A 16,374-nucleotide genomic window follows, 5' to 3' on the forward strand; every position below is an offset into this window, starting at 1 on the left:
GATTCCCTTGTGTGTTATTTGTTGTTTTTCCCTTGCTGCTTTTAATATGTTTTCTTTGTATTTAATTTTTGATAGTTTGATTAATATGTGTCTTGGCGTGTTTCTCCTTGGATTTATCCTGTATGGGACTCTCTGTGCTTCCTGTACTTGATTGACTATTTCCTTTCCCATATTAGGGATGTTTTCAGCTATAGTCTCTTCAAATATTTTCTTAGTCGCTTTCTTTTTCTCTTCCTCTTCTGGGACCCCTATAATTCGAATGTTGGTTTGTTTAATGTTGTCCCAGAGGTCTCTGAGACTGTCCTCAGTTCTTTTTAGTCCTTGCTAAACATTTCTTGTATTTTCTCCATTCTATTTCCAAGATTTTGGATCACCTTTACTATCATTACTCTGAATTCTTTTTCAGATAGACTGCCTATTTCCTTCTCATTTGTTTTGTCTGGTGAGTTTTTAACCTTTCTCCTTCATCTGCTGTGTATTTCTCTGTCTTCTCATTTTGCTTAACTTACTGTGTTTGTGGTTTCCTTTCTGCAGGCTGCAGGTTCATAGTTCCCATTGTTTTTGGTGTCTGCTCCCAGTGGGTAAGGTTGGTTCAGTGGGTTGTGTAGGCTTCCTGGTGGAGGAGACTGGTGCCTGTGTTCTCGTGGATGAGGCTGGATCTTGTCTTTCTGGTGGGCAGGACCGTGGCCGGTGGTGTGTTTTGGGGTGTCTATGAACTTATTATGATTTTAGGCAGCCTCTCTGCTAATGGGTGGGGTTGTGTTCCTGTCTTGCTAGTTGTTTGGTATAGGGTGTCCAGCACTGTAGCTTGCTGGTCATTGAGTGGAGCTGTGTCTTCGCTTTGAGATGGAGATCTCTGAGAGAGCTTGTCAAGTTTGGCTGTGAAGGGGCTGGTGTGTTGTGTATGTGACCTTATGTGAACTACTTGACTCCTCAAATCGAATTCCTCACCTTCCAGCTGGTGATGGGATTACATAATGTGAGGTACTGTTGAGAGCATCCCAGGAATTGCAGCACACTGATGCATCCAGAGTTTCCAGCACAACCTCTTGGCTGACTGTGGATGTTCTCAGAGTGCTTGTTTCTTCTGTGCTCTTCTCTGTCTGAGAGGCTTCATTTTCTCATCAGTAAAAGGAGGAAATTAGGCCAAATGAAGTTTCCAGTTCTAGGTTCTCACACGTTGCCTGCTTCTCAGCCCGGGGTCTCCCCACTTGCCCCTCTCCCACTGCCTCTGTGCAGTTTCCGCCTGTGGCTGTAACCCCCACTGGACTCTCTTCCCTTTTCCCGCATCTACTCCGCTTTGATTCTGTCTTGCACTCGATCACCAGATTACTTCTCCAAAAAAAAAAAAAAAAAAAAAAAAAACCAAAAAAAACCTTGCTTAGCCTTCTCTCTCACCCAAGAGTCTTGAGAGGGGCCACGTTCCTGAGATGAACGTACCCGTCCCCACCTGTGATCCTTTATGACTTGAGCTCTGCTGGACTCACTTCTGCTCTCCTCTTCACCCCTGGCCATCAGATTGGCTGCTTGCTTGAGTGTATCTTGTTCTGCCTTTTCTCTGGCCTCTGGAATGTTATACCCAGTTTTAAATCCCACCTATCCCTCAGGAGCTGGTGTGTGTGCAGTGCCGCTTGGTGCTGTGATAGAAAGGACCATCTCTCTGCAGGAAGCTCCAAGGCTACTCCCGTCTGCCTTGCTTAGTTCCACTCAAATCTAGAGCGGGCCTGCAGTGTGCACACACCAACCACCTCCTGCTTCGCCTTACAGTTGTTTTTCACAGGTCTCAGCTCCTGCCTCCACCACGAGCCTCCTCTGAGGTTTCTTTGCATCTCCTGCAGTGCCATGCATGTTGGGTGCTTCACAAATTAACAAATTACATCAATCAGAAAACGTCACTTTGAGAAGCTGTAATGGAAGGTTTGGGAATTATTAAGTTTTAAGAGAGGATAGTAACCAAGGGTTTTTCTTTGTGTGTATGTCTAGAATTAAAAAAAAAAAAAAAAGTTTCCAGTATTGAGGCTGTTTTATCAAAAGCCTTTAAAATCTGCAAATGCCTTGGCCCAGCAATTCTACTTCTAGGGATTTATCCTAAGAAAATAGTTTTGAATATCTGCAGAGAATGTCCACTGCAGTGTTGTTTATGATGTGAAAATATGGAGATAACCTAAATATCCAACAATAGGGGATTGATTTAAAAACAAAAGAATTCACGGTGCATATTCATATCCTAGAATTACTGTCTCCTTCTTAAAATGATGATGTAGAAAGACAATGACTTGGTAAAACGTTCATATGAAATGAAGGAAGTATGTTTGAAAACATTATATTATTGTCCGATTTCCTTTACCTTAAATTATAGAGAAAGGATAATTGGCATAGGTAGTGATATCTTTGGATGTTGGGATTACTGATGATTTTTACTATCTTTTAGCTATCTGTTACCTAACCTTTCTGCAGGAAGCATACTTTCTTGATTAAGAAAACACTTTATTAAAGTTGGAATTGGATACCTCTTTTATTCATATAAATCACATATTCTTATCTTGCTGCTAAGTTAGCCTTTCTGTCTACACTCATGCAGTGTTGGGGAGAGCCCAAGGCTACCTGCCCACGTCAAATGGTGGTAGGAAACATGGGAGCGTGCTTCCTGGGGTCCCTACCTTCCAGGTCACAGTGACTGTTCTCCAGTGTATACTGCATGGTGTCCTTGAGGCTGGCTGCAGGAGTGAGTTGTTGTCCCTTGGCTGCTGAGCTGTGTGTTCAGGTGCAGGGCACTGGCGCTCTGCAGCAGGGGTGGGGAATGTGCGGCCTGGCAGCGGTGCAGTCAGGCCTGGGTTGCAACCTTGGCCCTCCCCTGTGCTCCTGTGCGGCCCTGGGCTTTAAGCTGTGGTTTGCACATCGGTGGGATGGGGATGGCATCTCACACGGCAGTGAGCGTGTTGCATGGCATCTGGCCCAGACTGGGCACTTCCCAAAGGACAGCTGGCTGCTGAGCTCCCCAGATAGCCCACCTGCAGCCACTCCTAAGGCAGTCAGCAGTAAAGAATGGGGTCTTATTTCTTTAATAATAATACAGGTTTCCTGGAAACTGGTCATGTTGTGGGTTGGGAAATAGTTTTTAAAAAGTGGTCTCCTTGTAACTGAGACCTGTCCCACCCTCCCCTCTTGTCTCCCTGCAGTCTGTGGGCCAGGCATCGACATCCGCAACGACTACCAGCAGCTGAAGCGACTGGAGAACTGCACGGTGATCGAGGGCTACCTCCACATCCTGCTCATTTCCAAGGCTGAGGACTACCGCAGCTACCGCTTCCCCAAGCTCACGGTCATCACTGAGTACCTGCTGCTGTTCCGCGTGGCCGGCCTCGAGAGCCTCGGCGACCTCTTCCCCAATCTCACAGTCATCCGTGGCTGGAAGCTCTTCTACAATTACGCCCTGGTCATCTTCGAGATGACCAACCTCAAGGATATTGGGCTCTACAACCTGCGAAACATTACCCGTGGGGCCATCCGGATCGAGAAGAATGCTGACCTCTGCTACCTCTCCACGGTGGACTGGTCCCTAATCCTGGATGCCGTGTCCAATAACTACATCGTGGGGAATAAGCCCCCAAAGGAGTGTGGGGACCTGTGCCCGGGGACGATGGAGGAGAAGCCGCTGTGCGAGAAGACGACCATCAACAACGAGTACAACTACCGCTGCTGGACCACGAACCGCTGTCAGAAAAGTAAGATGAGGATATGACCGTGGCTGCCCTCCTGCTTCTCTCTACACCCCCCCCTCCCCCGCCCTCCCTCCTCTTCTGAATGCGCGGTTCTGACGGGTGGGTACGGCTGTACTGCAATTAGGATGTGGGGTCTTGAGGGGCTTCCTTTTGCATCTGGGAACTGGTAGGTGCAGGACTGTGGCCTGGCTGCAGGCCATCCTGGCTGCTGTCAGACCATTCCAGTCACACACTAGAAACCATCACCGCACTCCTGAGCTAGAGGCTTGAGGAACTTCTGCTTTGAATTTCTGATGAGAAGGGTGACCTGGTGTGCTTGAAAGTGCCTAAGCCCTGGCAGTCAGAGGCTGCATATGTATCAGCTCTTCCATCCTTTGCGTGAAAGGATGTTTTTTGGTAACGCAGGGCTTCCTTAGCGTGAGTACCCCTGGAATATTGTGGAATAAAGGAAAGGTAAAGGCTAATTCACATCCGGTGAAAGTGGTGACCCACACCCCGTCCTTGGTCCTTAATGATGACGTTACAGTGCTTGGGCGTCCTGGTTTATGATGGAGCATAGCCAAGGCAGTGGGGGCAGGGGAACCCTGGACCAGTTTTCAGGAGTCCCAGGTTCAGGCCGACCTTGCAGGTAGCTATACAGCGAGCTCATTTGTACACCCCAGGCTTCTGCTTCCTTTCTTTTCTACCTCTTTCTTGAAGAATTGTGCAAATCTTGTGAATCACTTAGTGAAAGAACTTTGCAATATGTTTACTGGTCTTGGGGGTCAGGTGGTGGTATTTGGAAGATTCTCGTTTATTCATCTGCTATGTGCTTATTTTCCTTTGAGTATAACTGAACTCTTGCCTGATTGTGATCGATACCTTGAGCGCTGGGTTGTTGGTTATTGAAATGTGACTCTGGGCCTTTGTCTTCTTGCTTTCAGCAATGTTTAGGTCTGTTGGCCAGGAGGGTTCCCCTCACTGGTTGGAAGGCAGTGTGGTAGCTATAAATAGCTGTTTAATGGTTGGCCCAGTTAGAGACCCAAGGAGCCCATGTACTGTAGCTAGTCACGGAGAGCCAAGAAATCCCAAATTGGTAGGCTTGCCTAAACCGTGATGTGTGTAAAATAAACAGACCAAAGGCCAGACCCCACAGGTAACGTTGTTTCAGTTCCCTGCCAGCCAGGGTGGAAGCAGAGAAAGGATGCTTGCTTTGAAGAGCACACGCTTTCCTGCCCTCTGTCATTGGATCAGCGGGTAGGTGAACACTGGTTCAATAAGGGAGGGATCCCACTGGCTGAAACCAGGACCTTGAAGAGCTGAGAACACCATTGGGCCACTTGGAGAATCCCTTTTGGCTAAGGTTGGGGGAAATATTGTGCTAAAGTCATATTTGTGATTGATTAAAATAGTACCCTATTATTAGGTTACCTGCTAGTTCTGAGAAAACAACAAAAAATATTTTCAAGTATTCTTGACATTTAAAAATTTTATTTTAAAAGAAAAAGCCATCATCAAAGGAGGTGTCATGTGTCGTGGAAAGATGTTGGATGTGGTATAAGAGGCCTGGGTGACCTTGGACCAGCCAGCCCTTCTGGGCTGTAGTTGGACATGTTTAGAATGTTCCATTGGGCAGCCCCATATTATTCCTTAGTGGTGATCACGTGTGTGTGCAAAACTGATTTGAAAACTCGTAAGGTCTGTACAAAAGGGAGGTGTTACTTAAAAAGTCGTTAGGTGGGCACTTGTTCAGTGATTCAGTCGGTATTTATTTAGGTCTCACTGTGGACTTTGGGCTGTTTCTGGCCAGCTGCTTGTTGAAAAAGCCTGGAGCAGGGGCGAGGCATGAGTTCTGGGCCCAAGTCTAGCAGCCGTGACTAGAAATGAGCAAGTAATTTAAACTTGGCCTGGCCCTCAGTTTCTTCATCTGCAAAATGGGATAGCCCCTCGCCTTCCTCATAGGGCTGTTGGAAGATTAGAAAGAGAAAGAGGAAGAGCTCCATGAGAAAGGACCAGGAGATGGAAATTGGGCCTTGGTGCTTCTACAACTGATGCTGATGGGCCTGCTGGCCAGACACCCTCTTCTCCAAGGCCACACCCTGCAGCCTTCTCCCAGGCCAGTGTCTCAGGCCTCCTGATGTTTTTCTGTGATTTCACAATGGAGTATTTATTTAAAATTAATAACAGCATTCAGGGAAATTGTCTTCCCTTCAGCTTGTCCTGAAAACTCAAGCGTTGGCAGGTTTCTTGGAGATTTTCTAGTTGAATCAGAACTCTTTCCCTTTGCATAGATTCCCTTCTGACCTGCTCTGTCCTGTGCAGTAGCCACTAGCTCCATGTCTTGTCAAGTACTTGAACTGTGGCCTGTCTGAACTGAGATATTTTTAAGTGTAAAATACATACTGGATTTCCAAGTGTAGTATGGGGGAAAGAAAGTAAGATATTTCCTTAATATTTTGTATATTGATTACATGTTAAAAATGATGCCTTAGACATATGAGATGAAGGAAAATATATTCCTATAATTTCACCTGTTTCTTTTTACTTTTTAATATGGCTCCTAGAAAACTGGAAATTGCAGATGTAGTTCGCATTCTAATTCTTTTGGAGAATGCCGCTTTAGAGCATGCCGTCAAAGGCCCTGGGTTCTTGCCCGCATCATCTCTCTGGCAGAGCACTGCAGTGCTGTGGTGCTCCACAGCTCTCCAGCCAGAGTGCTTAGGGACGATTCAAGGAGCCAGGTGGAGGGCATTGAGTCCAAACAGAATGTCTGCCTTGGGGTCCACATTAGTCTTAAGATGGCCAATTAAAACGATTAAGCACAGAAGAACCCCATTCCATTATTCTTCCCAGGGCTGGCTACAGACGGAGGGGGAGCATCTGCAGAGATACGTCCAGTCAAGGATATGTGTGACATTTTTGACAAAACGGAGAAACACTCAGTTATGCAGTGCTGATAGGCAGTTTTCACCTGATGCTCTCCTTTAAACTCCCTCTGTAGATCCTGACTCTGCGGTGGCAGGCAACTTCGTCTACAGCCCCCTTAAGGAAATTACTACGCTGTGGGTTCTCTGCCCGCTTCTGTATTTCTCTGTTGTCTTACAATTTTGAGTGGTGGTTTTATGCAGGCTTGAGTTATTCATTCCTAGAAAGTGATTGACCCTTAGAAAAACGGAGTATGGATTTTTCCTTTCCACGAAAGTGTAACTGGTGCCCCCTGAGATGCGACACCGTTGACTCCTTCATCCCTGCCTGCCAGCATCACTGATTCTCCTCCTACCTGTGCAGCTGTCTCTTTTCTGGCTCCTCGTCCAGTCTTTAATAGCTGTTTTCCAGAGTAACATCCTGGACCCTCTCTCCACTGTCCTGTCCCCCCAGAATATCTCACCCACTGCTTCCACATCCTCGCATCTGCATCTGGCTTCCAAATACCATCTCCAGCTCTGACCTCTGTGTGAGCTCTCGACCCCGTCTGCCGTCATGACTGGACCCCCCGTGGGCGTTTCAGCATCTGGTGGTCTTCTTTGGCTCCTCACTTATAGCCCAGGGTTTTCCTTGTTTCCACTCCCATGGGTAGTGTTCTTGTTCTCCGAGCTCCCATGTCAGACACTTGGATACCATTTGGATGCTTCCTTCTCCAACCGGACACCAAGCCCCTTCCATCTGAAATGTTTCCCTAGTCTGCCTTCCTCTGCTCTCCCCGTGTTCGGTGACACGGCCTCTCCCCAGCCTTCCTGCCTCTCTGTCTCAGCCCAGTGACCTTCCCCACACGCATGCTGACCGAGAGGCTCCTGTCCCTAAAATCCTGTAGAGGAGCCTGTGAAACCCCATGAAGCAGGCTGTGCACCTGGCCTTGTGCCTGCAGGTCCTTGACCGCGGTGGTGTTCTCCCCCACTGACCAGCTGGCCGCCCGCTGCTGGAGGACTGCATGGCTTTGTGGACTCCGGTGAGCCCTTCCCGAGGAGGAGAAGCCTGCCTGTGGTGCTGAGGAAATTCTGGGCGTATCTTCCAACGCTTGGTCAGCGTGGCTGTCCCCCCAGGGGTGAGCACTCACCTGCTTTGTGAAAGATTGATTGTCAGGAAAATACATTTTCCCCCTTGCGCAGAGAAGGGTGTGGAGTAACAGTCCTCATCGAGCCAAAAGCCTCGAGGATTATGAAATGCGGATGTTTCCTGTGTAATTTTCATGGTCGTTGCTCCCAGGGAGTCACCCAGACCATCCCCAGCTCATAACTGGCTGGGAGGGTCAACCATGGGTGGGAGCTCTTCTCTCCCCTGCCCTGGTCAGAATGATTCAAAGCCAAAGATGATGGAGAAGGGTGGGAACTATCTTGAAAGTTGAAGCTTGGCCTAGGGTGCTGTTCATTTATTCGCCGGAGGTTGGCCACGTCCAAGGAGGGAACGGGGTGAACCTTCTCTGGGCACCTGTGCTTCTTTCCCCATCCAGTGCGTTGCCTAACTGTGTGTGGTGTTTTCTTGCCTTGGGGCTTTCTGGTACCTGATTTCAGGTATTACACCCCCCTCACCAAAAAAAAAAAAAAAAAAAAACCAAAAACTTACTGCTGTACGTAGTCTCCAGGTACTCCAGTGCGTTGCCTAACTGTGTGTGGTGTTTTCTTGCCTTGGGGCTTTCTGGTACCTGATTTCAGGTATTACACCCCCCTCACCAAAAAAAAAAAAAAAAAAAATCCAAAAACTTACTGCTGAACTTAGTCTCCAGGTACTTTTTAACCCGTCAGGGTGAACAGCTTGTGGTCCACTCGGATCACTATGTTGCCTGTGAGCAGGCCTGGTCTTTGCCAGGCAATCCACCAAGCCTGCAAGCCTGGCCGTGTTGGAAGTTGGCTTCGCTGGTGGTGCAGCCTTACTGCAATTAAAAAGGCATTGACTGGGAACAGCTGTCCCGGAGCTTGTTGCATTTCCTACTGCCTTCGAGATGAGAAACCGGGAAGATAGCAGAGCGGAGCCTTCGAGTGACAAGGCAGGAAATGGCTCCCTTTACTGACAAAAGGAACACATTATACTGCCGTCTCACTGATGGGGTCAGGGACTTCAAATGAAGGCAGGTGGTGTAAAAAAGGTAATTCTACATGTTTTCCCCCCAAACATGTTCTTCTGTTTTTGTTTGTCGGACACTCCTCACAGGGTGGTATTGGTGGGTGGGGTGGAATTGCACCCCTTCCTCATTTGCTTACAGATTGATATGTCAGGCCTGCCAGGTAAAAGTGGGGGTCTTGTTTAAGTGTTTGTAAATCACCTGCTGCATTGAGATGAGGTGGGGAGACAGTTTCTCCGCCCTGAGACCCCATGCATTATTTCATCCTAACACTTCTGGCTAATTCTTCTTCTTCTTTTTTTCTTTTAATTTTTTTAAGCTTCTTGTGAGGGAGATTTCCCTCTGTGAAATACCGTGTAGTCTCTTGCCACTGTGGACCAGGGTAGGGGCCTGTGTGTCCGCGTGGGGCAGAGACAGGCCTGAGCATCCGGGAAGAAGGGGCAGACCGTCCAGTGGGCTCCGGCCTGTGTGTAGCTCGGAGCTGGTCTCTCTCCCCCTGGAAGGCCCCTGCTCTGGTCGGCTGCTCCCAGTGTGGGGGTTTCTTTATTTAGAAGGGGGTCACATGCCCCTGGGCCTCACTTCTCTGCCTTCTATAGTCACGCATGAAGGTAGCATTCTCTTCTCCCTGACTGGCGACCCTGTTACCAAGATGGAGAGGCACTTTGTGCTCCTGTGTCCCCGGGACCCTCTTAGCTGACCCCGCCTCTTCGTGCCCGTGCCTTGTCATTGAAAGGCTTCATTCTTGGCTAAGTGTGACCTAATTAAGGTGTCACTCTCCTGCACTCCCTTCAGAAATTTGTTTTTTAATAGGGATCTCATCTTAGAGATGAAAAAGCTTTCAGAATAAGTCACCTAGGGTGATTTTTGCAATTCTAGGTGTTTGGAAAATATTCTGGAGTCCCTTCCCATCTCATCAGTTAAGCCTACTTGTAAGACCATTCTGGTTTCTTCCTACTCCTAAAAAGCCTCTTTCTTTTGTTGCGTTAATATTTCTATCTTGCTTTCCTTGTGTGTGTGCCAGCGTGACATTCTCTGCTAGAGTGGGGATGACGTGGAACGTGTGGGCCCGTGGCTAATCCTGTCCTGGACTGCGTTGCTCAACTTGAGTGCATAGGGTGGTTTGGGACTTAGGTTTGGCTCACAGTGGAGCTGGGAGCCATGACTTGGAAACACGCCTCCTTCTAGCACATGGTGTGACTCCAGGACTCAGGCAGCATGAGGTGGGGGTCTCTGACACCATCCTGGGATGGAGTGCCCCCCTGACTTGGAGGAAGCAAGAGACAGCCAAGATGTTCCAGGAACGCTGGGGGCAGGAGATGGAATCTCTGTCTGCAACACACAGGATACAGATTAGGCATCTGTTTATCACTGTGCCTAACTTGGGAATCTGGACTTAAGACATGTACAGATCTTTTATGTGGAAGAAGGAACTCCAGGTGGAAATCCAAAATCTAGACCATTCTGGGTTCTGCCACTGGCTAACACGTATGAGCTGGACGTTGTCATGAGAGCTGGGGTTTTGTCTAGTTCTTGACAGACCTGTCTTCTCGGTCTCTGGAGGAATAGCTCCCTGCAGAGCCCTCGTAGCTGTGTGAGCTGCCCTGCAGGAGGAGGCGAGGGCTGAGCGCTTCTTAGAGCTCGGGGGAGACAGCTGCCATCTCAGGTCAGGGAGTGATGGGGGCTTCTGGGGCCTGTGTAGGCAGGGAGGAGTGTCCAGGGAAGATTGTGCTCCTTCAGGGTCAGCATGGCCACTCTTCTGCAGTTCTCAGGGTGTCTTGTTGCTGGCCAGGACCTCACTCTTGGTTTTCCCAGCGTATGCATCCCTGACAACATTGTGGAGGCAGCAGCTACCATCACGTGCCTGCCACCCTCTACTTGACTGGTCTTCAGGCATGTTTAGGTGGCCTCACACCTGGAAGGTGTGGGTCTCCCCTGTGGACCATTATGGTATTTAAGATGGAGATTTGCAAGAATATATTATTTTGTACAAAATAGGATTTAAAAAAAAAAAAACCTACATTCCAGTATGGACAAATGACATCCTATGGCAAAGGTTTAAAAAGCCTCACCTCATATGGTGAGGCTTCCCTGGTGGCGCAGTGGTTGAGAATCTGCCTGCCAATGCAGGGGACACAGGTTCGGGCCCTGGTCTGGGAAGATCCCACATGCCGGGGAGCAACTAAGCCCGTGCACCACAACTACTGAGCCTGCGTGTCTGGAACTTGTGCTCCACAACAAGAGAGGCCGCAACAGCGAGAGGCCCGCGCACCGCGATGAAGGGTGGCCCCCGCTCGCCGCAACTAGAGAAAGCCCTCGCGCAGAAACAAAAGACCCAGCACAGCCAAAAATAATATAAATAAATAAATAAATAAATAATTAAAAAGAACAGTCTGTGAATTGAGAGGATTCCATACATTAGCCTTCTGTGTTCCCAGGTGCTGGGGTGAGGCTTCTAGGCCCCATCTTCCATCTCTGAAACAGGAATGAGCAGGTTTGGAATTTGTAAAGCACTGGACAGAGGGTACAGCACATAGTAGGTTCTTGGGAAATGGTAGCAGCTGCTATTATTTTTAAAAATTAAACTTAACACCTAAGAGCTGCGTTCTGAGGTTATTTAAAATTCTGAGCATTAAACTGGATTGACCATGTATGTTTACTGCCATGTCTTATATGGTCTTTCTCTATTGCTTTTTCTAAATTGCAAAAATTCAATTATCATAAATAGCATGGCATAGTGTAGGAGTGGTTCTTGCTAGTTTAATCCAAATTGTTCAAATTGCTGTCTGTCCAGATAAGCCATATCTTTAAAGAACATTCAGTGAGGTACATATGTCTATATCGGGATGCCAGTGTGGCCTCTATAGTTACATGTAAACTCTATTTATTTGGTTATCAAACCATATGAATTTATTCTGCTTGCAGGCTTGGTGTTGGGAAGAATTAAGAATATCAACAACAAGATTCTTGTTTGATACTAACATTAAATATTATCTTTTTAAAATGTGTTTTTCGCAGAGAGCAGCAAAGTGGTTAGAGTGGGCACAATTTGGGGTAAAGATAACAAGGATGTACATTTTTATTTGTGACAACTGCAGGTCTCACAGAGTAAAGGTAGCTAACCGCCTGCTCCCTGCTGAAGCATGTGCCTGTTTATTCTCTTCTTTGGGTAATACTAACTGTGTGTGTGTGCGTGCACGTGTGCGCGTGCATACCACTTTATTCTCCCACCCAGCCTCTTCTCCTGCTTTGGCTGTTTTGTTTTATTTCCATCCTCTCACCCCCAGTGCAGGAAACAAACACTGGGTCTCTCTGTCCTCCCTTAGATCTTCCTTCCATTCAAGGGGATCAGGTGGGTGGGAAAATGCTGTGCAGGAATGTCAGGCCCTCTCCCGGAAGCCCAACTTCTATTTCAGCTCATTATCCGACAGAAATCGCTTTTTGTTTCTCCGCCGTGGTCACAAGCAACCACCGGGTCCTGTTTCCTTTCTTTGTGCCGTTTTTCACGGCATCCACGTGGGATGGGAACAGAGGCAGTGTGTTTGGGGACTCTGCATTAAGACTGTGCAGACAGACCCGACCCATGTGTAGCTGCCTCCCATTTGTTTTTGCAAGTCCTAATGAAGGGACTCGGGTGAAGGCTGTGAGGTTACTGGAGCTGGTGCAGGCAGGCAGGCAGGCCGCTGAGTGCGGGACTGAGGCTGGGCAGCCCCTGGGCCCTGAGCCGTCTGTGCCCGGACCCCCTGGGAAGCAGGGCCCAGCTGTGACGCGCTTCCATCTGCCCTTAGCAGCAGATCTATGAACCGAGGCTGCCATTCTGGGTTTCTGGATAGATGCAAAGTGCTTGGATGGTTTTTAGCAGCTGCCAAGACCGGGGAGTAGGTCTTAGTAGTAAAAAGGGGTGAAAAAATAAAAGAAAATTAGGAAGCACAGAGCCTGCAATACAAAAAAAGGCAAGATGAAGGTTGATATTATTAGAAACACTTCCTGGGCAGCCGAAGTGTTCGAATTAGGATTTATTTATTTATTTATTTTAACCCCAGAAGGTATTAGTGGTAATATGGAGACAAATGGAAACTAGTTAGATTCCCTAGGTCCAGAAAATGCAAGCTTTATTCCTGTGGTTCCCAGTGTGATGTTTCTGTCCTGATTTCTTGACCTCCGAATGGCCCCTTAATGCTTTGCTAAATCGACGATGTTATTAGGGTCTTAGACTGTTCCTCAGATAGGTTATAGGATGTATTTTTGTTCCCTTCCTCAGGGGACTTGAAATGATTGGATTATTTTGTAATACGTTGATACTTCTTTTAGAAGCATTTGCATAACTGTGTCAAAGAAGCTTTGGAACAGGTTTTTAAGCAGGGTTGCAGGAAATGTCCCTCGTGCTCTCCTCCACTCACGAGGGAAGACAGAGCAACCCAGATGCAGGATGGGGCATTTCATGCTCCCTCTTTGTAACTTCACTCATGGTCTGGGTGCACCGTCCAGGTGGTACAGTCTAGGTGACATGGTATCATCTTCTGAGATCAGTGGGTTTCCTGCCCCTCTGACCCCAGCCGCCCCCTCCTCGTGGACATCGTTTCACATTCACTGTGGGAGTCAAGGCTCGAAGGATCTTGACACCATCGTTGCTTATGAATAGAATTCTGAGAATGTATCATTTTCTCAGAAGAATGCTTCTTTAGCTCAACAAATATCTCTTGTTTGCTAAGAAAAAAATCCTTGGAAAAGTCATTGGATGCCCAAGATGGGCGACTAGGAGCGGGGGTGAACTTCTGGGTCTGCTTAAATAAAGCAGTATTTCATTGAGAGGCAACTGATAAAACAGCCAAAGCCAACTTAACAGACTGTCATTTTAAGATGAATTTGTTTTGCAGGATTAATTTGATTTTACATTTTAGAGACAACAGCTCTCTGGGCTCCACTGTTACTTCTGCCTGTTAGCAGGCAGAGGAAATGGTTAGGCTGTGGTCACAGATTCACTGAATTTCGTGCTAACGCTGCGGGGTTGGGGGACTTAAGACCCTCAACTTGACTTGGTCCCGTGGGAAGGTTTATACTGTTTGTTTGGGTAACTGCAACTCTGTCTTGTTGGACACTGTTGTCCTAACATGGAAAGCCTCAGAGGTTAGAGAGGAGCCACTGAAGATGTGTGAGGAGGGATTAAGTGGTTGTGAGAGGGAAATGGTGATCGGGATGGTGTTCAGACCCCCTTTCCACTAGTAAATAAAAGGTGAGTGGTTTTGGTGACTGGTTTAGCCTGAGCCAGTGCAGATTCTCTTTTTGTAAACAAGCCTAGTGTACATCGTGCAGTTTTAAAAGTGTAAAGTGTGGGGCTTCCCTGGTGGCGCAGTGGTTGAGAATCTGCCTGCCGATGCAGGGGACACGGGTTCGAGCCCTGGTCTGGGAAGATCCCACATGCCGCGGAGCACCTGGGCCCGTGAGCCACAGCTACCGAGCTTGCGCGTCTGGAGCCTGTGCTCCGCAGCAAGAGAGGCCACGACAGTGAGAGGCCCGCGCACCGTGATGAAGAGTGGCCCCCGCTTGCCACAACTGGAGAAAGCCCTCAGACAGAAACGCAAACCCAACACAGCCAAAAATAAATAAATAATAATTGAAAAAAAAAGTGTAAAGTGTGGATTTTCATATGCCAACTCTTCAACCGCCAGTCTCAAACTCTTCCACCATTATCAAAATAAATGCAGACCTCTCGTCAGCATCTTCTCATCTCTGAAGCTAGGATGGAGAGGCAGGTGGTGGGTAATCAAAAGGCAAGGAGGAGTAGGGGGCCGCCCTGCCTCACGATCAGATGGAATTGTCATGGAAATTGTGAACACACAAGCATCATTGTTTATTGCAGAAAGCACTGACCAGACTCCTCTGCTATGGCTTAGCTGAGCGTCCCAGTGCCAGCCCTTCCCCTCCCTGCTCCTCGGTTTCCTCATCTTTCCCTGTTGCAGAGTAAGGTGTTGGGGACCTGGGATGGAGCCGCTGGCCCTGGCCTTCAGGAAACACTGCTAGAGAATGAAAACAGGTGTTCTAGACTCGCCGTGGTGTGAAGCAGTTGACCTCTTTTGGGATGGCCCCTACCCTTAGGGACAGGCTCCGAGAGCGGTCCTTGGAGAGTGGGCTGCGGTTAGTGGGCTCCGACAAGCTCACCCAGGGGTAGCACATAGAGCATAGGCTGGCGAAGCATCTCAGTGAAAGGGTAGAAGGAGAGAAAAGCAGTTAGGGCGTTGAGACTAGGAAGTTCAGTACACTTTATGTTGTCTTGTGTCGTTGAAGTGACTTTTTCTGGTCTGGCTTTTGCTGTTACCAAAGTGAATTATTCACAAGTACTTTGAGAAACACCGATATAATGCCGTTATGCCGAATGAATTTAAATTCATTTAAATCATTCTTTTCAACTAAAGTAAGCTTTCCCTCATCCAGAACCAGAGCAAGCTGGTAGCCCAGTGAGCGTTTCCTGCTCTCACGGCCAGTGGCTGATGTCTACTGCCGAGGTGCCTTGAGCTCAGAAGCACTTTTGGAGTGAGTGATCAGAGTGGAATTGCCATACTTGCCGAGTAGTTTGGGAGCTGGGTGTGTTTTGCTGTGCACTCTGGTCCTCAGCAGTCTGGCCGTGGTGCATGTGCACGGCGAGTTTCAGCTGGGCGAACATCGTCTGCTGAGGCCACGCTCTTCATGGTCGCTCCTTAACCATTATCCACTTGTTCCTCATGGCTTGGCTCTGCTCTTCCATGAAACCTCCCTGGATCTCCCTTGTGGAAGGCTCACAGGCTTGCAAGGCTCACGTGCTGGCGATGAGGCTTTGCCCTGTTCCCGGTCAGTGACAATTCCTCTCTGAGCTCTATCGGTGGTTCCAGAAGGCCTTGTTTAACCCATCACTTGTCTCCTCCTCCAAATAGATGATGAACCACCGTGGGTTTGGACTTGTGCTCTGTTTATAAATCTTGGTTCTCCAACCTCACAGCCAGAGGGAGAGAGGGTCATGGAGGACATATTCTGTAGAAATCCATCTCTCCCGTGGGCCTGACCCGTGCAGAGCATCTGCATCTGAGTGGGTTGGTTCTCATGAAGACTCTGCGCCTGGGCATGAGGAATGGAGGTGCCTGTGACGCGAAGACTAAGGAGTCCTCACTCTCGGGGTTGTGCAAGGGTCAGAGCGAGCCCCTGTTGGAATTTTGGGTCCTGGGCACCAATCTTGGCTCACTCTAGGCTCGGCCCTGATAGGTACAGGAATTTTATAAAGGGATTTATAAAATGTTTTTGGATGACAAACGTGGTTCTAGTTGGAATGAATAAACCAACTAAATAGCAATAGAGTTTAAGAGCAACTGAGTGAGTGTCGGGGTGTGAGAGGATGTGGACACACAAGGTTTGGGGGGTTCTTAACCTCTGCTGAGTTGTAAGTTATTTGGGGTCTCTTTCTCCTCCCTACCATTCTTGTTAACACAAATCCAGTCTCGTTAACGAGGTGAAAGGGAATATACTATGTGCATCTCATTCCTGTGGTAAGGAAGAATGACAAAGAGGTATGAATTGTAAGTAACATCTAATTTAGGTCTTGATGTGTCTGTGCGGGTTTTGACACTTATTACCTGGCCAAAATTCCCATTG

The 16,374-nt window shown here is 48.0% G+C and overlaps 1 protein-coding gene across 5 annotated transcripts in view; it reads left to right on the top strand.

Moving 5' to 3' along the window:
- Window positions 1-16,374, top strand: part of IGF1R (insulin like growth factor 1 receptor) — a 309,956-nt gene that overhangs the window by 58,474 nt on the left and 235,108 nt on the right. For 4 of the 5 annotated variants that reach the window (XM_028495214.2, XM_028495217.2, XM_024134498.3 and 1 more), the window contains one exon: window positions 3,180-3,725. The exons of the other annotated variant lie outside the window; for it this stretch is intronic. In XM_028495214.2, coding sequence (XP_028351015.1) covers window positions 3,180-3,725 — 546 coding nt within the window. The remainder of the gene's footprint in view (window positions 1-3,179; window positions 3,726-16,374) is intronic. 5 annotated transcript variants of the gene reach the window in all.

This window comes from Physeter macrocephalus, chromosome 11 (genome assembly GCF_002837175.3).
Source record: "Physeter macrocephalus isolate SW-GA chromosome 11, ASM283717v5, whole genome shotgun sequence".
NCBI lineage: Eukaryota > Metazoa > Chordata > Mammalia > Artiodactyla > Physeteridae > Physeter > Physeter macrocephalus.